Source organism: Lepus europaeus, chromosome 5 (assembly GCF_033115175.1).
Source record: "Lepus europaeus isolate LE1 chromosome 5, mLepTim1.pri, whole genome shotgun sequence".
Taxonomy (NCBI): domain Eukaryota; kingdom Metazoa; phylum Chordata; class Mammalia; order Lagomorpha; family Leporidae; genus Lepus; species Lepus europaeus.
The window spans coordinates 66,959,367-66,980,437 of NC_084831.1; the positions used below are offsets into that span (position 1 = coordinate 66,959,367).

Here is a 21,071-nt window from a genome sequence, read left to right on the forward strand (position 1 = left end):
AATTAAATTCATTACTTGTCCTCTCCTTCACTCCCCCTCAATCTTCTCCCCCAGAGTAAGTACACTTCTATTTCTGGATGACCTGTGGTATCTAATTACTGAAGCTTAGGGTAATTTTTCATTCCTTCCCTCTACTGCTTCCACTTACACATTACTCAATCACACTTTCTAGCTGTCTTTCTGGCTGTCTTCCTTCCTTCCTTCCTTCCTTCCTTCCTTCCTTCCTTCCTTCCTTCCTGTCTCACTCTCTCACTCTCTCGCTCTTTCTCTCTCTCTCTTTCTCTTTCTTTCTCTCTTTCTTTCTTTCATTTTAGTTTGAGTTTTTTTAGTTCTCAAATCTCTCATTTCCTATTGCTGCCTCAGTTCAGATACTCATCATTTCTTTTCCAGACTTCTGCAACTCCAGTCTAACTCCAGTCCTCTCCTGCAGTTCATTCTTGCAGTTCAGCATCAGCTAATTGTTGCTGCTCTGAAAATTCCCCTATTGTAAACCTGCAGCAATGCCCCCCTGTCCACAGCCTAAAAGCCAATGTCTTCATCTTTGCTCCAGCTCTCCTCAATATGCGTCATGTCCTTCTGCGTGACCTCTTCTTGCACCCCAAGTTTGCATACATTTCCTGTGCTCCAACACAACAGCCAGCAAACCACTGTTCAAATGTGTCATTCACTGTCACATCCTGGGACTTTGCCAGTGCAGTGTCCTCTGCCTGTCCTCTACTGTGACCCATCTGGAGGGAGTCTAATCATCTTTCAAGACCCAGGCAAAATGTACCTATTTTAAACAGGTTCCTTCTATAACCTGCACCACTTCCTCAACCTTAGTCTCTCTGTAGTTTTGTAGCACTTTACAATGTTTTTGCTATTTTTTTTCATTCAACATACATGTATTTAGGGCTCATTCTGTGTGAAGTATTTTGTAAGGATTCAAAATAAGAGTAAAAAGTTCTTGACCTGAAGAAGATGATTTTCTAGTGAGGGAAAGAGAGTAGTAAGAAGATAGCTTTAAAGTAGTGTGGAAATTCAGTAGTTGGAGTATGACACAGCAACGTAAGAGATAAGGTGAGTTGAACAGAAGCTAATGATATGATAGGGAGGATGGAAGGGTGTCCCAGGCAAAGTGAACAGCATGAGCTGGGTACAAAGGAGGATAAAAAACAACAGAGTTTCTGGGAGAACTTCAAATCGCTTGGCATTGTTGATATGTATGGAATAAGGAAGAGAGAATTAGACATGAGTTAGACAGAAGGGCAATAACCACTTCATGTACAATGTTGTGTTGTAAGTAGGGTTATACGTACTGGTTTCCCCAGCTAGATTTCACTCATTCATTCAACAAATACAGTGGAATCTCCACTAGATGCTAGATGTTTTTTAGGGAACTGTGGATATTTCAAGAAACAAAATAAAGCTATTATTTCCATGGAGTTAATATTCCACTAGAAGAAGAGACACTGAACAAATCAATAAGATATGTATTAGACAGTGATGAAGTTTATAAAGGAAAAATAAAAGCAATGTAAATGATTAGATGGGAATATTCAGTTCGGGTGAAAAAGAATTATAACATTTTATAAGACAAGACAGATGTGGGAAATGATAAGTGCAAAGACCCTGAGGCAGGAGAGTCCTTGGTGTGTTAAAATCTGTAGTGGCTACAGTGGGGTAAACAAGGAGGAAAGTGGTAAGATGTGAGATAATGTTGAACAAGAAGAGTGAGTTCTCTATGGACGGAATGCATAAATCTAATCCAGGACCTGGCATACAAAGGCAGCTAACTCAGTGGTTCTAACCCTGGCTGCACATAAAAATCACTTTAGAACACTTTAAAATTATAATGTTCAAATCCATTGCCTAAAAATTATGAATTCTTTGGCTTGGGGTTGATCTTGGGTACCTGTACATTTTTAAATGTTCCTTCAGGTGATTCTAAAATGAAGCCAAAAGAGACTGTGACTAAATAAATTTAGTTGAGTAGAATTGAATTGAATTTCACCAACAGCAAGTAATATTAATTTTTCTACCCTAGTGGCATAATCTTTAAGCACAGCATTATTCTGCATTTATTTTAGAGGCTATTTTATTTCTTACTAGTTACGTAACCTTCTGTAAGTTCACTAATTACTCTATGACCCTCCTGTGCAAAAATGGGCATGATCAATGCCTACTCCCACTTATGCAATGCTGTGACACAATGCACAGTCTACCATAGAAATGGAGGCTATTTGGAATGTGAACCCTCATGTGGGAAGAGTTGCGTGTGAGCAGCATAATCAGAATAAAGATAGTCTTAGAAAGCTGGAATTGTGCATGATTTCAAAATAAGGGAGACATTTCAAAAGAATTACTAGCAGCCATCCCTACATACAGGATTTTAGTAATAGTAATGTAAAAATTGCTTTCTGCAAGTGAAAATACGAAGATATTTGTCAAAGCTTATGTATGTGATATGGAGCTATGGGAATTTAAACTACAAGGACCTGACTTATCTGTTTTGTCCTTGAGAAATTTGAGGTTCAGGAAGCAAAAGACACCTACCCCAAGTTGCTCGATCAATGGCAGAGACAGAACTAGAATTTTCATCTCCTCACTCAAAATCTTGTGTTCTGTTCTCCAAACTACACTTAAATCAAATGTATGCATTTTCATCCCAGAATGGAAACTTTTTTTAAACTGAGAAATATGTATTGCAAATGAAAATAACATAAATAACACCATTAAAACCTACTCAGAACTTTCTACAGAGAAACTTGTAACATTTTGTGGGCTTTATTTCTGTAATATTGCACAAACAACATTCAGAAATAGTACATCAGGGAAAATACGTTCTGGCCCTGCTAGTGAGAAATCTACTTCATAGGAATATTCTTGGCATTTCTCGATGGTCTTTTCCCTCCATGGTCATGAGAACACTATTTGTGTGCTAAATTTAGGGACCCCGTAGACCTGAAGACTTATATGAGGGAAGGTGCCCCCCAGAGTGCCTGATTAGTAATCAGGGAAGCATAGATCCCTGGATGAATCCTGGTTGGCTCTTCCGAAGTTTTTAACACTTCTAGAAGAAAGATGCGCATAGATAAAAAATGCTGCTGTTGTGATCATCATTTTGTAAAAGGTAGTTACTTAGTGAGTGGTATAGGTGATCATTTTGGCAGGATTATAAATATAATATTTCAATGATTAAAAAATTGACCTTGGAGAAACTTAACAACCTCAGTATTCATATTAGATATGTACAAGCATGTCAGTTTATTGCACACATTTAGGTTAATATCTATGCTACTGTATGTTAGTATCTTCTGAGAGTATCAGCAGAACACCTCATGAATCCTCACTAAAAAGAGCACTAGTCTGCAGCTGAAGATCTAAGCACTTCGTAAATGCCTGTGAATGTTTCTTGATGCACAGAACCTCCGTTGGATGGCTCCAGAGGTGTTCACACAGTGCACACGGTACACCATCAAAGCTGACGTCTTTAGCTATGCTCTGTGTCTGTGGGAACTTCTCACTGGTGAAATTCCATTCGCCCATCTCAAGCCAGGTAAGACAAGCTTCAATTAAAATTTCCCATTTTCCAGAGTTCAATGCGTTTTCACAACTTCAAGAAACATCTTCCCCCAAAATGTATATTATCAGTGGAATGGCAAGAGAGAAGGGTGTGTGCTCAATGGTTTAGGGTCTGTGCCCAATCTGGACAATTTAATGACAACTATGTGATTTCGACTAAGCACACAGAAGCGTACACACATTTTATTTGAGTTTAGGGCATGATTTGTCTGTTGTTAATAAAGCAAGTACCTGACTACAGCCATGTGGCATGTAAGATCAAATAATGCAGACCAAGAGATATTTGTTTTTGGAGATTAGAGATTAGATTATAGAGCTACTCTGTTTTTTTGTGTGTATTTAAGATTTATTTTATTTATTTGAAAGGAAGAATGACAGAGAGGGAGAGGGAGAGGCAGAGGCAGAGGATGTCTATCCACTGATTCACTCTCCCAAATGGCCACAATGGCCAGGATTGGGTCAAACTGAAACCAGAAGTCTGAATTCACATCTGGGTCCTCCACATGGGTGGTAGCTTGGAAAGTACTCCCAAGTACTTTCCACTGCTTTCCCAGGAGCATTAGCAGGAAACTAGATTGGAAGCCCGGAATCAAATGGATGCTCTGGAATGGGATGCCAGTGCCACAAGTAGCAGCTTAACCGGCTTCATGTCATCATGGGGCCCCAAACTTAACTCTTCTAATACATGGGCGTAAGTAAGAAGTAGCAACACAAAAGTAGTCTATTAGGGATGCCTTTTGCTATCTCATATTTTACAAAAGAGAATGACTTTTTCTGATAGGTTAGTTATATGGATGTGTTAAAAAAATAAGACTTCATAAGTGAGCCTACTTTTCAGTGATGATATGTGTGATACTCTGCCTACATGTAGAAAGTTGAGGTGTAGAATCTAACACAGGCAAAATGCAGAAGTATTTTAGGTTTAGGTAAACATTAGTTGTAATTTGCCTATCAATTTTATTTGAGTGGCTCTTATGTCTTGTCAAACTAGATGGACACTCCTTGAGGATTTTGCATCCCTAGACTCCAGAACATTTGACAAGAATTTGTCAAGTGAATGGATAGTTTAAATTAATTATGTTGTAAGCTCCTACTGGCCACCCTATAACAATATATCAGAAGAATTAACCAGATGTAAGGTCTTTTTCCTGAAAATGTTGGCATAGTAAATACAAATAAATTTCATAAATAAATAAATTTCATAATAAATACATTTCATAAATAACATCTCTTTTAACAAATTGGAAGTCTTAGCCAAGATCCCAGTATTTGTTAGTATTCATGTATAGAGCAAAGGTCACATTTCATACTCACTTCTAAGAGTATTTTCCCCCATAATAGCGAGTGATCTTTTAATTATACCCTGCATTGTATCTAACAGAGGCTTTTCATCAATTATATGTTCTGTGCACAATTTATTGAATGAAATATGATATTATTGTCCTAATCCTGTGGACATACTTTTCATAGTTTTCAATGATGAGATTTAGCCCATGTTGTAGTCTGAGATGTGAGCACTTGAACAACATTTTCACTGGTTGGGGCTTGTGATGTGCTATACCCTCTCAGAGTTCATATTCTGATGAGACTGATGGATATTTAAAAAATCAGTTACAATTCTAGATGTACTGTGATTTTTTTTCATAAGAAAGAGATACTTTCCCTTCTCCTTATATCCGCTACCAATCAATTTACCTGGTCTTTCCATTTTATCTTCTAGTGCATCTTCTAATAAGTCATCATTTCATCACCTACCATCTTTCTACCTCATTCACCATCCTTCATTTAAACTACTGTAAACATCTTTCTTAAGACTCAGGCTTATTGAATCATCACATAAAATAAAATTTATCTTTTTAGGTTAGCAGTTCAATGAGCTGTTGTAAATATATACAATTGTATGACTAAATCTTCAAGAAAGATAAAGAACATTTCCTTTACTCTAAAATATTTCCTAGCACCTCTCTGGAGTCATTCTACTTCCACATTCAGCCCCTGGCCACCACTGATCTTACTTATGTCCCTACAAGTTTACATTTTCTAGAATGTCACAAAAATGGAATCATCTTGTTGCTTTTACCTGTAAACCATTCTTTTTCATTCCTGTCCAATATTCCATGTTACATATGTGCCTCAGTGTATTTATTCATTCACAAGTTGATGATAATTTGAGTTATTCTCACTTTGGGGTTATTATGAATAAAATACCAAAATAATTCAAATGGGTGTTTTCATTTTTCTTGAACAAATACAGAAGAGAGTTGGCTAGATCTTTTAAGTGTTTTTCCAAGATGTCTGTACCAATATAGATTCCTATCAGACATCCCTGAGAATTTTAGTTGTTCCATATTCTTGTCAGTACTTTGCATTGTCTATTTAAATCTGTAATGTGTATTAACCATTACAGGTGGAGTAAATGTCATGAATGTGATATTATTTTACACTTGCTTAATAACTAATGTTGATGATCTCATGTTCTTATTTGCTAAACATATTTTTCTCTCATCAGTGTTTGTTCAAGTTGTCATATTGTTTATTTGTAAGAGTTTTTAAGCTCTTAGAAGTCATCTATCTCCTATGTGTTTGTCAAGTATTGTCCTATGGTCTGTGGCTTGGCTTTTCATATTAGTAGTATCTTCCAAAGAGAAGTTTTTCATTGTAGTGAAGCTCATCATCAATATTCCCTATGTCTTTGGGTTGGCATTGTATCACAATTGGTTATGTCGTTGTTTGTGATGCCAGCATACCATAGTGGACTGCTGGTTTGAAACCCAGCTGATTGCCTTCAAATCCAGCTCTGTGGTAATGTGCCTGGAAAGGGAGTGGAACACAGCTCAAGTGCTTGGGCCTCTGCACTTAAGTAGGAGACCCAGACTGAATTGCTGGCTCTAGGCTTTGACATGGACGGGCCACAGCCATTGCAGCCATTTGGGGAATGGTAGAAACAGTGGATGGACAATCAATCTCTCTCTCTTTCTCTCTCTTTCAAGTAAATAAATGAATACTTAAATATATTTTTATTTCCTATCAAATATTCTTGCCTCATCCAAGGACACGAAATTGCCTCCTATGTTTATAGATGACATACAGGCTTAGGCTTTCTATGTAGAAGATCAATTTTAAGCTATTTTAAGTTATTTTTTAATGTTGTACAGTATACATTGGGTTTTTAAAAGTTTATTTTATTCGAAAAGCAGATAGACAAAAATAGACAGACAGATATCTCCCATCTACTGGTTCACTTCCCAGATGCCTGCAAGAACTAGGGCTGGGCCAGGCCAAACCCATGAACCAGGATCTCAGTCTGTGTCTACAAAGTGGGTGACAGAGTTTGACCTCTTTGAACCATCACCTGCTGCCTTCCATGTTACACTTTAGCAAGAAGCTGGAATTGTGAACTGGAGTTGGGACTAGCCCTTTAGGGTCTCCAATATGAGATGCAAGCATCCTAAATGGCATCTTACCCACTGTGCCAAATCATTGCCTCAAGCTTGGATTTTTGTTCTTTTATTTACTTTTGAATATGGATATCCATTTGTTTCAGTATGATTTGTTGAATAGCCCCTTTCTTCATTAAGTTATTTTGGATCACTCTGTTAAAAAATCAATCAGCCATATTTATGTGCACCTATTTCTGACTCTGTTCTGTTGCATTAGCCTGTATGTCTACCCTTACATCAATATCATACCATCTTACTAGCTTACTAAGTCTTGAATTATGGTAATATGAACCCCTTGAGATATTTACAAAAATGACTATGTCATCTTGAACAAACAAAATTTGTTTCCTTATTCTCAGTCTGCAGGTCTCTTTTTTATCATTTTCTTGCCTTCTTACACAGGCAGGGACCTCCAATGCAATGTTGACTAAAGTGGAAAAATATACACCCAAATCTCTCTTTTTCTCAGTTTCATTCACCTCAGTCATAGCTGGAATTGCCAGCCAGCATTTGGACTCCTAAAAATAACCTTTGACTATACTTCTCTTGTTTATTCTTGTTCCTCTTCCTCTCAATCTCTACGTATCCACTGGATGATATATGTATGTATGTATGTATATATATATATATATATATATATATATATATATCTGACAGGCAGAGTTAGACAGTGAGAGAGAGAGACAGAGAGAAAGGTCTTCCTTCCGTTGGTTCACCCCCCAAAATGGCTGCTACGGCCAGCACTGCGCCGATCCGAAGCCAGGAGCCAGGTGCTTCCTCCTGGTCTCCCATGTGGGTGCAGGGCCCAAGCATTTAGGCCATCCTCCACTGCCTTCCCAGGCCACAGCAGAGAGCTGGACTGGAAGAGGAGCAACCGGGACAGAACCAGTGCCCCAACTGGGACTAGAACTCGGGGTGCTGGTGCCGCAGGCAGAGGATTAGCCTAGTGAACTGTGGCGCCAGCCCTGGATGATCTATTTTTAAACATAAACCTGGTTATGTCATCATTGCCTATGGCTTCCCATATTCTTAAGATTAAATCTCAGAATTGTTCATATGTCCCACAAGAATCTACCTGATCCTTCATTGCTGATCTTACTCATATCATTTCTCTTTCATTACTCCAACCCCTAATCTTCTTTTACTTCCTTCAATATGTTGCATTTTATCTGACTTCTGGACTTTTTCACAAGCTTAGTTTCATCAATAAATGCAATGAATGATGCCTACCATAAAAATTACTGTCAGTAGACCAACATATTTGCTCTCACTTCCAAGCTTTCACACACATTACCCTCTGTCAGAAATCTTTTTCTCACTTTTCATCATACTATCTCCAATTTAATTTTAGGTCTTATCTTAAATATGACTTCTAAAAAAATTGATTATAATTTTCCAATAGTAGGATTTGTGTAGTTTCCTTCATATTCCTAATCATCATTTATCAGAGTATTTATCCTATTTTATGTACACAGATTTGTTATACCACTATTCTTTGCTAATTAAAATGATTATTTCAAGGAGATCTCCTCTCTCCTGGACTCCTAGAAATGGCTATGTTTTTAATGGGGACTATTTTTAATAAATAGTTAAAAGTCTTGCTTAAGCATGACTTGTTTCCAATGCCTAAGATATCAAAATTTATAGTACTTTATTGGAAACAGAGTTTGTTTATGATAGATGCCAGATTTTTAAAAGTTGGACAGTGACCATGCATCAAGAAATGAGACTGCTAATATCATTGTGGTGGTTAGGCAATCTAGCATATGTTCAGCAATAAATTATGTGAAGCATCAGATTCAATAGAAGCTACATATTTAGCCATTTACAATGAGAAATAAATCCATGACTACAATGTGGGACAGTATGATCAATTATGATAGTAGCAACATTATACAAGGCTCATCCTTCTGGATTTAAAAGCATGCTACCTCCTGGGAGAAATATAAAAGTAGAACACCAATATTAAGATCAACTTCTAGATGATTAATACTTATACATATGGAAGAACTTGAAGTTAGGGTCTCTTTTGCATAGCTAATGTTCAAATTAACCTTATCATCCCAGGTACACAAAGAGACAGTAAGCCATCACATTCCTCACCTCAAGGATCATGAGGATCGAGTACTCACAAGATGGAGGGAAGGTGCAGGTACTGAAAGCAGAACAATAGGATGAGGATGACATGCTCTCATTCAAGGGGACCGTTACTGCCCAGCTGCAGCCAAATGGTGCTCAGCAGGAAACGCAAACATGCCTGCTAAATGTTACCACACCAATGAATTCCTGTTCATTAATTTAGAAATATGAAGATTTTCAAATGTGGATGATGAACTAAAATTTTCAAAAAAAAAAAACAACGTTTTGTAAACTAAAACCATAAATAAGGTCTAAAGAAATTAGCATAATACATAAGAGCAAGAATCTTGAGACTTTGTGTGAGTATTTAACATAGCTATACCTCAGCTTATTTTTAAACTGAACATTTTACAATAGCACCCACCACAAAGAGTTAGAATACCAGCTAACAATAGCCAGTATTCAATAATGTTAGATTTTTTTTATTATCTTTCAGCTTACATGAAATGTTTCTTATTTACCAGGAAATGTACCTAGGCCCTCACACTACTCATAGTTCACAGAAGGCACCAGAAAAGTACAAGCAACATGATAAGTCAGAGAGAAACACAGAGGGCTAAGAATGCTGCATAGATGGTCTCCTGCCCAGACTGAAGGTGGGAAAATTTTTCAGGGGAAAATTCTTAAAACAAATAATACCTGAACTACATCTTTAATTAAATAGGTAAACAGTAACAAAAGCATTCTAGAGAAAACTATTGGCAAGGTCCAGGGTCGTTAGACAGCTATAAATAATTCAGTAGCAATGAATTAAAGAATACAAATACATGAGTTGTAAGACACATGTTGTAGATCTAGTACTAGAGCCAAATGTTGAAGGTTCTTACCTAGGTTCTCTGAATAAACAGAACCAATAGGATATATGACTTATAAGATGGCATCTACCATGGGCATTTTATTCCATGATTTTAAGGCTCAAAAGTCCCATAATGCGATCTGAAAACTAGAGAATCAGGAAAGCCAGCAGTGTAATTCAGTCTGAGTCCAAAGACTTGAGAACCAACAGGACTAGTAGTCCAGAGTCTGAGACACAAGAACCTGGGAGTTCTGACATCTGTGGGCAGGAAACAACAGATAAACTGGCTCCAGAAGAAAGTGCTAATTTGCCCTTCCTCCACTGAATTGTTCAAATGGGCACTGGATGGCACTTACCCATATTAATGAGAGTGAATCCTGTACTCAGTTCACTGATTCAAATGTCAGTCTTGTCCAGAAACACTCCAACAGATACACTCAGAAATAACATTTTACCCATTGTCTGGGCATCCTTTAACGCAATCAAGTTGACACATAAAATTAACCATCACTAGCCTTGTTGAAGTCATTGTATGCTTTAAAGAAGGTTTATGGTATAATTCTTTATTATTTTAAAATGTTAAATTGCTCTCTTTGTTAAAAAGCAAAGACTGAATTGGAGTGGTTCCAAAGTAGGATCAAGAAGACCAGTTCTTCTAGAAGAAATACCTGAGGCCTTAACTCAGTGGTTTTGAAAGAGAAAGGAGTGTCAGTTTGGGGATGTTTTAATAGGACTTCCCAGTGGGTTGAATTAGGTGCACAAGGGAGAGAGAAAGTAAGAAATGAATTCAGGGTTCAGGCTTAGCTAGCAGAATGATGATGGAGCAAATTTTTGAAAGAAATTATGAGATCAGAAGGAAAAGGAGCCAAGATGTGAAGTCAAGCAAAGAGAAGACCAAGACAAGGTAAAGAGAGCTGGACAACCTGGCGAATAATAGCTTTACTGGCTACATTTCAAAACAAGAAATCAACACCTGCTTCCCAGATTTTCCTTGTCTCCTCTGCACTTGTCTCCTCTGATATGTCATAGGAAACTAAAGAATAAAGCCAGGATTAGTAAATATTTCAACATGTGTTTTAGCCAATCCTCTTCCCTTTTAACCAGGTTCCCAATTTAGTGAATCATCTTTAGTTTATGGTGTGGGGCCAAGGAAGAGTGTATCCCTGTTTTCCATTTATTTTCCTGTGGGATGCAAGCTGGTTCACAAGGAGACTCAATTCTGGGTCCTGGGATTACTTAGTGCCAAGCATTAACAAAGTCTGGGATGTGGCAGCAAATTAAGAATAAATGCCAACTTATTCTAGCCAGGTTTTGGTGAGATGTCTTCTATAGAGACTTTATCTCAGAGTTGCAAAGTGGAAGTCCAAAGCCAAATATACTTTGTAGGCTATTATGTTTCACAAATGTTTTTTTTTTTAAAATATGAATTATAGTACCTTTAACTACAGCCATCCTACCATTCTATATGTTTATGTCTGAGACTGTTTTAGTTACACCCTTCCTTAAATATTACATTATGTTTTTATATATGATTAGGATCCTAACGGGTAAGAATATAATAATCTCAAAGGCTATAAGCCCACTGATGATGTGAACCATCATCAGTGTAGGAAAATAGGAATGAGCTAAGTTCTGAAATCCCATATTTGTTGTGCTAATCTTTATCAGTTAATCACTGAGAAGAGCAGAGTCAACAAGTTACTACACAGTTCACTGGAAAGATCAAATCAGTCCAAGAAATGGTTATATTTCTATGAATATAGCCGATATTAACATTTGGATACTTCATTATACTGACAAAGATTGCTATGAGAACAGACAATGGTGCAAATTAATCTATTCTTCTGACAGTGTGTAATGAGAATGGGATGTGGTTTAAAAAATTAAGCCATTCTTAGTATCCTCTCCAGATTGCAATCTCACGGTCTCCCTCGGATGCTATACACTTTGGTGATACATCATTGAAAAGTGTCAGTTGAACAAAGCATGCATCTTAGCCATTACTAGGATGGCAGAACATATTTGCTTTGTCTCACCACAGCCTGGCCCATTGTAAACAATGAACTATAATCAACTGTATGTTTTAGAACACAAATATAGGCAACCAAAATTGGGAGGGAAATTCTGGCAATTTTATTGTAGTCAAAACTTACTAGCAAAATATTGTACTTTATTTTTCCCCCTTTTTTCTCTTTTTAATATGAATGATTAGATTGAATTTCATGAAACATAAGTGAGAGCTTACCTGAGGAATTTAGAATCTAGTACCAACTTATTCATAAGCAGGATATAGATCATTAATTTCCTCACAGAGAGCTGTGTAGTGATCCTCTCCACAATGGCCTTATTGCATTATGATCTGGGCCTGATGACAGATGAGATAGATTGTAGCCTTGGAACTTGCAGTCGCTCAATATATTTTACTTGGTATTTGTATTGGTCAGCTTTTTGTTACTACATCTAAAATGCCTGAATGAAGCTACTTATGAAGAAAGCTTGTTTAAGCTCACAATTTTGGTGGTTTGCAGCCCAATATCAGTAAATCCCAATGATTGAGAACAGAGAACGGCAAAGGAATAATCACAGAGCAAATCAGGAATCAAAGAAAAACATGTGAGTTGAACTCAGATCATATCACTAATCCTCTCAGGAGAACTGATTCTAAGGTGATTTGAAAAGATAGACCCACTTCCCAGACAACCTAATTGGAAAAAGCATCCACCTTTAATCGGTCAACCCTGAACATTAATCAGTAAACTATTAACATAAGACTTTGAAGCTTAAACATCTTCATGAATTGAGGAGGAAAATTATGTTCAAATCACATCAGTATTCATACACAAAGAGAATCTCAAAGGACCTAAGATTTAGAGAGATCTAAATAGAACAAAGAATTTAAAATATCTAGATCTCTAGGTTCAGACTAAATAAGACCAAGAGGGCTTTCAAAACTACAGATGATAATAATAACAGTAACAACAACACAACTAATACAATGTGCCAGCTGCTCTATGTATATTATCTCATATACTCTTAACAACCTGTGGTTTAGGTTTTATAAAATAAGACATATGCTCAATGTCACATACTAGTAAAAATGCAATCAAGACTTAAATAAATGGGTCCCTGTCCCCCAAACCCACACTTGCACCATTACACTGTGTCTTCCCTATCATTTTACAATTATTGAAATTAATTAGTTTTTTTTTAATTTTTTATTTTATTTATTTATTTATTTATTTTTGAAAGGCAGAGTGGACAGCGAGAGAGAGAGAGACAGAGAGAAAGGTCTTCCTTTTGCCACTGGTTCACCCTCCAATGGCCACCGTGGCCGGCGTGCTGCGGCCGGTGCACCGCGCCGATCCGAAGACAGGAGCCAGGCGCCTCTCCTGGTCTCCCATGGGGTGCAGGGCCCAAGCACTTGGGCCATCCTCCACTGCACTCCCTGGCTACAGCGGAGAGCTGGCCTGGAAGAGGGGCAACCGGGACAGAATCCGGCACCCCGACCGTGACTAGAACCCGGTGTGCTGGCGCCGCAAGGCGGAGGATTAGCCTGTTGAGCCACAGCGCCGGCGGAAATTAATTAGTTTTAATTAGGGTATCCTACAGAGTTTAGAGCAGAGCCAGACTGGAAATTAGGCCTCCAGATTTCCTGGTTAAGTGCATGTCTTATTATGTCATATGGGTTTCTGTTTATTGAAGTCCCTTCCAAAGTGTTTCAAACAAAAGATAATATTATTGACTAAATTTGTTATCAGATCTCAATAATTTTCCTGATTACATTGAAACTAAATATTTTAAAATATGTTCATTCTACAGGTTTTTTTTAATGGCCAGGCATTGTCATCTACTCTAATATGTAACAATGAAAAAGATATCTGTTGGCATTAATCTGTCATTGTCATTCATTCATCCAATTTTTTTAAAAGATTTTATTTATTTCAGAGTTAGACTTACAGACAGTGAGAGGGAGAGGCAAAGAGAAAGATCTTCCTTCTGTTGGTTCACTCCCTAAATGGCCACAATGGCTGAGGCCAGGAGCCAGGCACCACCTCCTAGTCTCCCACTTGGGTGCAGGGGTCCAAGGTCCTGGGCCATCTTCTACCGCTTTTCCAGGCCACAGCAGAGAGCTGGACCAGAACTGGAGTAGCCAGGACCATAACCAGTGCCCATATGGGATACCAGCACCGCAGGTGGAGGATTAACCTGTTGTGCCACGGCACTGGCCCCCATTGTTACTTTTTAATATAAAGAAAATATATTGCATGTATGTTATAGATATAGCTCTAAGATAACCATATTTCCCTCCCTCCCCCTCCCTGCCCCAATACCCTCCTTTCCTTCCTTCTTTTCTTTTAATTAATTATACACGAGTCTATATTGTTTTCTAGCTAAAGGATATCTTGAATTATCGCATTCATTGGTTCATTATGAATTAATCACCAGTTACTGTGTTAGGCACGGGATAAGAAGACAGTTCTACAGCTGGCACTGAGGTGCAGTGAGTTAAATTGGTGCTTGGCATACTCATATCCCATATCCAACATCCCAGAGAAGAGGGCCTGATTCAAGTCCTGTCTACTGTGCTTTCAATCCATCTTCCTGCTAATGCATCCTGGGAGGCTCGACTGTCATCCATGTGGAAGATTTGGATGGAATTCCAGTTTCCCAGCTGGGCATTGGGGAGTTAAATAGTAAATGGAAATGCTCTCTCTCTCTCCTTCTCTCTCTCTCTCTCTCTCTGCTTTTCTGGTGGATGAAAATAAATAAATGACCTTTTTTTTTTTTTTTTTTAAAAAAAAGACACAGTTCCTGACTTTAAGGATTTTTTTTAAAGATTTATTTTATTTATTTGAAAGAGTGTTAGAGAGGGGCAGAGACACAGAGAGAGGTCTTCCATCCACTGGTTCATTCCCCAGATGGCCACAACGGCTGGAGCTGTACTGATCCGAAGCCAGGAGCTTTTTCCAGGTCTCCCACGTGGATGCAGGGGCTCAAGGACTTGGGCCATCTTCTACAGCATTCCCAGGCCACAGCAGAGAGCTAGACCAGAAGAGGAGCAGCCGGGAGTAGAACCGGTGCCCATAGGGGATGCCAGCACCTTCAGGACAGGGCTTTAACCCTCTGCACCACAGCACCAGCCCCAACTTCAAGGATTTTATGATCTATATATACCCAGAGAGAATCAATCTAAGCTAGACTTATATGACAGTAGACATTATGAAGAGAAAGAGGATGGAAAGGAGCATTTCAGGCAAAAGGAATCACACTTCAGAATTTACAAATGAACTATAAATGCATTGGGAATCCAGTCATTATTTCTTCATTATCTACTTACCAAATGTCACTTTAAAAATTTAATTTTTTCTTTGTCTATAATAATATGAATATTCAATTCATTTTGATATAGGAATAAATGAATGAAGATTATCATATGTTATGATCAATGCCTGTTCTGTTGCTGTCTAGTCTATCTCTTTTAAGACAATATTGAAAATCTATTTATAGCCTTCCTTTTTCATATTATTTATTTCTTATTTATTTGAAGGCAGGGAAACAAAAAGAAAGATCTATCCTCTGACTCACTCCACAAATCTCTGTAATATCCAGGGCTGTGTAGGCTGAAGTCAAGCGATAAGAACCCAATCCAGATATTCCATATGGGTGGCAGGGATCCGAATACTTGATCATTGCCTTCTGCCTCCCAGGCTGTGCATTTCCAGGAAGCTAGAACCCAAAGTGGAGACAGCACTCAAACCCAGGCATTCTGACACGGTATGTGGGCACCCCAAGTGACGTCAACTGCAGCACCAAACATCTGCCCTATATCTTTTTCTTTTTTTTTTTTTTTTGACAGGCAGAGTGGACAGTGAGAGAGAGAGAGAGAAAGGTCTTCCTTTTGCCATTGGTTCACCCACCAATGGCCGCCGCGGCCGGCGCACCGCGCTGATCCGAAGCCAGGAGCCAGGTGCTTCTCCTGGTCTCCCATGCGGGTGCAGGTCCCAAAGACCTGGGCCATCCTCCACTGCACTCCCAGGCCATAGCAGAGAGCTGGCCTGGAAGAGGGGCAACCGGGACAGAATCCGGCACCCCAACCGGGACTAGAATTCAGGGTGCCGGTGCCGCAGGTGGAAGATTAGCCTGTTGAGCCGCGGTGCCGGCCCCTGTATCTTTTCTTAATAAAGTCTTGTTACACATGGAATAATTTCAATTCACAAACTGACACTATGACATTGAGAAGATTGGAACCTTGAAACTGAGTCACAAAATTTTGTTTACCTGAAGTCTCTTTATTCAGACTGGGAGCAGAAGAAAATTAGGCTCTAGAATAGTGCTATCCAATATGTAAGCCACTATTCATGACTGCTTAAATTTATATTATTTGAGATCAAACAAATCAAAAATTCAATGTCTCAGTCATCCTAGCCATGCTTTAAGTGTTCAATACCTCATGCTGCCATATGGAACAGCTCAGAAGAAACCTCTTATTATTGTAGAAGTTCTGGTAAAATAGCCATACTCGTCAAGTTTGTTATAAGTTTTACCAAGATAATGGTATCTTAGGCTAGGATTGGAAAAAATAATTATCATTACCAAGCTAATGATATTTTAGGATAGTGTTGGAAAAAAATTAACTGTTCAATAAATTGTTATTTTTTTTAATTTAGCCTCTATTAACAACAAAATTTCTTTTGTGAAAGTAAAAGCCAACATTTATATAATCATTTAATGTACTTTTGTAGCAACAAAGTTAAATTTTGAATAATGGGCTGACAGTCTCATTCCTGAATTTGTATTACCAGAAAATATTCCAGCTGTAAGGCTAACATGACCACTTGGGCAACACTGACAAAACAATCTCAAAGGTGACAAGTTTCAATTCTATGAGCCCCTCATGTTGCATTGTCCACTTTCTCATAGAGGTGCTAATGAGCAATATCAGTGCCAAGAAAATATAAAGCAAAGGGGAGCATAAGATGCCAAGGCTTTTCAGAATCCACTTTGAATAATGAAAAATTAAATATCATTCATCTTAAACTGATTGTCCACACACAGTGCCAAGAAGCAAACAAGAAACTCTATGTACTTGTCATAAGAGCGTCAAAGGGGAATGACTGACATATGCAACTGAGCTTACCTCATTTTATGAATAGTCCCTCCTATCCATTAGGATATGAATAGTTTAAATGTTTCCATTATACTGGTTTATGTGCTTATAGCTGCACTGCTTCAGTAATATATAAATGGTCATAAGACAAAACATAGAGTAGAGCTAGAAGATCAGTAATCATTGCTTAATAAATTTATTTGTTCACTTATTGATTTATCTCATTCTGGAAAAAATTACAAATAGTTCAGTAGCCAATGAACGAAATCTAACACACCAAGATGTTTGTTCAGTAACTACACATTAGATAATTAAGAATACAATCGAGAGAAGTAGATATATTGCCTCAAATTAGTAAAAAAAGGAATTATAGTCTGCAGTAAATGTAATGATATGCCTTCCACATATTTGCTATTGATAGTATAAACTGGTACAACTGATAAGAAAGTAGTTTAACACTTTAAATTAATATGTCCTTTGACATATTATTTCTCACCCCTGAAGAATTATAAAAATAAATAAGTTATGAAAGATAGAAATTCATACTGAAAAAATATCCTTGAGATATTTACATCCAACCTAAAATTGGGAAAGGTTTGAATCAATCAGTTCTTTTTTTTTTTTTTTGACAGGCAAAGTTAGACAGTGAGAGAGAGGCAGAGAGAAAGGTCTTCCTTCCGTTGGTTCACCCCCCCAAAATGGCCTCTATGGCTGGAGCTACGCTGATCCGAAGCCAGGAGCCAGGTGCTTCCTCCTGGTCTCCCATGTGGGTGCAGAGCCCAAGCATTTGGGCCATCCTCTACTGCCTTCCTGGGCCACAGCAGAGAGATGGACTGGAAGAGGAGCAACTGGGACAGAACTGGTGCCCCAACTGGGACTAGAACCCAGGGTGCCGGCACCGCAGGCGGAAGATTAACCTAGTGAGCTGCAGCGCTGGCATCAATCAGTTCTTAAACTGTTAACCGAGTTTTACTATCATAGAAAAATGCTTAATTGCATAAGCTAATGATTAATTTAGGCAAAAATAATTACATAATGCTGTATTAATATAATCTCAAAGCTATAGAGAATATATAAGACATAATATGTCTTAACAATGGTTATTTCTGAATTATAACATTTTATTATTTCTCATTTTCTTAATTTTATAAAGAACAAGTGCTAATTTTACAATTGGCAAAATTACATAGTAATTCAGAATAATCTATAAAACAAAATTTTAAATTGTACTGGTATGATTTTACCAAATCTATTGGAGGAGGTAGAAAAACAAAATTGAATAGAAATAAATTTTAGCAGACAAGAGGTAGTGGTTGTGAGTTATATCTGAAAAATCATTAAGGTATAGACCAATGTTTACAACACCACAATTGGAAGACGGGAAGCAGCAATGGCCTGGAATTTATCCTCCCATTGGTGCAGAGCAACATATCTGGGAAATAAAAAGATCATCATGGATTAATTACAACATCATTTCATCATGATGCGTTCTGAAGAAAGCATGGATTTGGAATACATGGCTGCACCAACTATTAATTACATGTAAAATATTTACAAATTAAAAGCTAGTTATGCACGTACACACAAAAACACACACTTAACAATTCCTGCCATGCAGGATTGTTATAAGACTTTAAGGAATTTGAGTAAATATCCACCATGATGTCTGATACAAAATGGCTTCACTAAAACTAGCTATCACTTGATTTCAAGACAGTTACAGAAATCATTGGCTGGGAACAGATAAATATTGAGCATTCAGGAATTTACAAAGTAGATCCTAGTATCACAATACAAAGATGGGGAGTTTGAAATCCATGCAGGCAGCCAATACTAGAGAATTTAATCAGTGAGTAGAATTATCTAGCATAATGTATATAAAGGTTCTAAAAGAGTTTAGCAAATACTATCAAATGAACAAAGGTATGTGTCTCAGAAGTTACTAAAGGCTTGGAAATAAAGAATGGATTAGAAGGCTTATTCAGGGAAATAACAGCAGAAAACATTCTTTTTGTTTTTTTTTTTAATTTTTATTTATAAATATAAATTTCCAAAGTACAACTTTTGGATTACAGTGGCTCTTTCCTCCCCATAACTCCCCTCCCATCCCCAACACTCCCATCTCCCGCTCCCTCTGCCATCCCATTCACATCAAGATTCATTTTTTTTCTTATTTTTTATTTATTTATTTTTGACAGAGTTAGACAGTGAGAGAGAGAGAGACAGAGAGAAAGGTGTTCGTTTTCCATTGGTTCACCCCCCAAGTGGCCACTACAGCTGGCGTGTTGCGGCCAGCGCGCTGCGCTGATCTGAAGCCAGGAGTCAGGTGCTTCCTCCTGGTATCCCATGTGGGTGCAGGGCCCAAGCACTTGGGCCATCCTCCACTGTACTCCCAGGCCACAGTAGAGAGCTGGACTGGAAGAGGAACAACCGGGACAGAATCCGGCACCCCAAGTGGGACTAGAACCCGGAGTGCTGGCCCCACAGGTGGAGGAATAGCCTAGTGAGCCGTGGTGCTGGCCAAGATACATTTTCAATTATCTTTATATACAGAAGATCAATTTAGTATATACTAAGTAAAGATTTCAACAGTTTGCACCCAGATACACAAAGTATAAAGAACTGTTTGAGTACTAGTTATACTATTAATTCACATAGTACAACACATTAAGGACAGAGATCCTACATGGGGAGTAAGTGCACAGTGACTCTTGTTGTTGATTTAACAATTGACACTCTTGATTATGACATCAGTAATCACCCATGGCTCTTATCATGAGTTGCAAAGGCTATGGAAGCCTTTTGAGTTCGCCAAATCCGATCTTACTTAGACAAGGTCATAGTCAAAGTGGAAGTTCTCTCCTCCCTTTAGAGAAAGGTACCTCCTTCTTTGATGGCCCGTTCTTTCCACTGGGATCTCACTCACAAAAATCTTTCATTTAGGTGGTTTTTTTTGTTTGTTTTTTTGTTTTGTTTTGTTTTGTTTTTTCCAGAGTGCCTTGGTGTTCCATGCCTAAAATACTCTCATGGGCTCTTCAGCCAGATCCGAATGCCTTAAGGGCTGATTCTGAGGCCAGAGTGTTGTTTAGGACATCTGCCATTCTATGAGTCTGCTGTGTATCCTGCTTCCCATGTTGGATCGTTCTCTCCTTTTTAATTCTATCAGTTAGTATTAGCAAATTATGTGATCCCTTTTATGAAAAAATGGTAGGAATAAATCATTAGTTATCAATAATAACCTTGAGTGTAAATGGCACAAATTATATAATTAAAAGTTGCAGACTACCTGAATGGATTAAAGAAATAAGACCCAACTAATGGCTGCCTCAATGAAACATACCTCATAAACAAATATACAGGCAGATTGAAAGTGAAAGAATGGAAAAAGATATCCGAAAACATAAAGCAAAAACAAGCATATGAAACCACACTAATGTCAGACAAAATAGACTTTAACACAAAAACTGTTAAAATAGACAGAGAAAGGCTTTATGTATTAAAGGATTAATTCAACAGGAATATGTGACTATAGTAAATGCATAAGCATTCAATGCCAGGGCACCTGGCTATTTAAAGCAAATGTTAATGGATCTAAAAGGAGACATACACTCCAGTACAATAGAAATAGGGGATTTCAATACCCCACTTCCATCAATGCACAGATCAACTAGACAGAAAATCAACGAAGAATCAACAGAACTAATCTACACTATGGACCAAAAGGACTTAACTGATACATACAGAACATTTTATCCCACAATTGAAGAATATACATTATTTTCATCAGTGCATGGAACATTCTATAGGATAGACCATATGCAAATAGTCTCAGCAATTTTAAATAGTTTCAGCAAATTAAAAAAAAATTGGAATCATACCATGTGTCTTTTCTGATGGCAACTTAAGGAAGATGGAAACTAACAACTAAGAATCTTTGGAAAATATGCAAACACGTGGAGATTGAACAACATGCTCCTGAATAAACAGTGGGCCACAGAAGAAATCAAAATGGAAATCAAAAATT

The 21,071-nt window shown here is 37.8% G+C and overlaps 1 protein-coding gene across 3 annotated transcripts in view; it reads left to right on the forward strand.

Moving 5' to 3' along the window:
- TNNI3K (TNNI3 interacting kinase) overlaps positions 1-21,071 on the forward strand; it is a 368,374-nt gene that overhangs the window by 252,361 nt on the left and 94,942 nt on the right. For all 3 annotated transcript variants that reach the window (XM_062191544.1, XM_062191547.1, XM_062191546.1), the window contains one exon: positions 3,406-3,538. In XM_062191544.1, the coding sequence (XP_062047528.1) occupies positions 3,406-3,538 (133 nt within the window). The remainder of the gene's footprint in view (positions 1-3,405; positions 3,539-21,071) is intronic.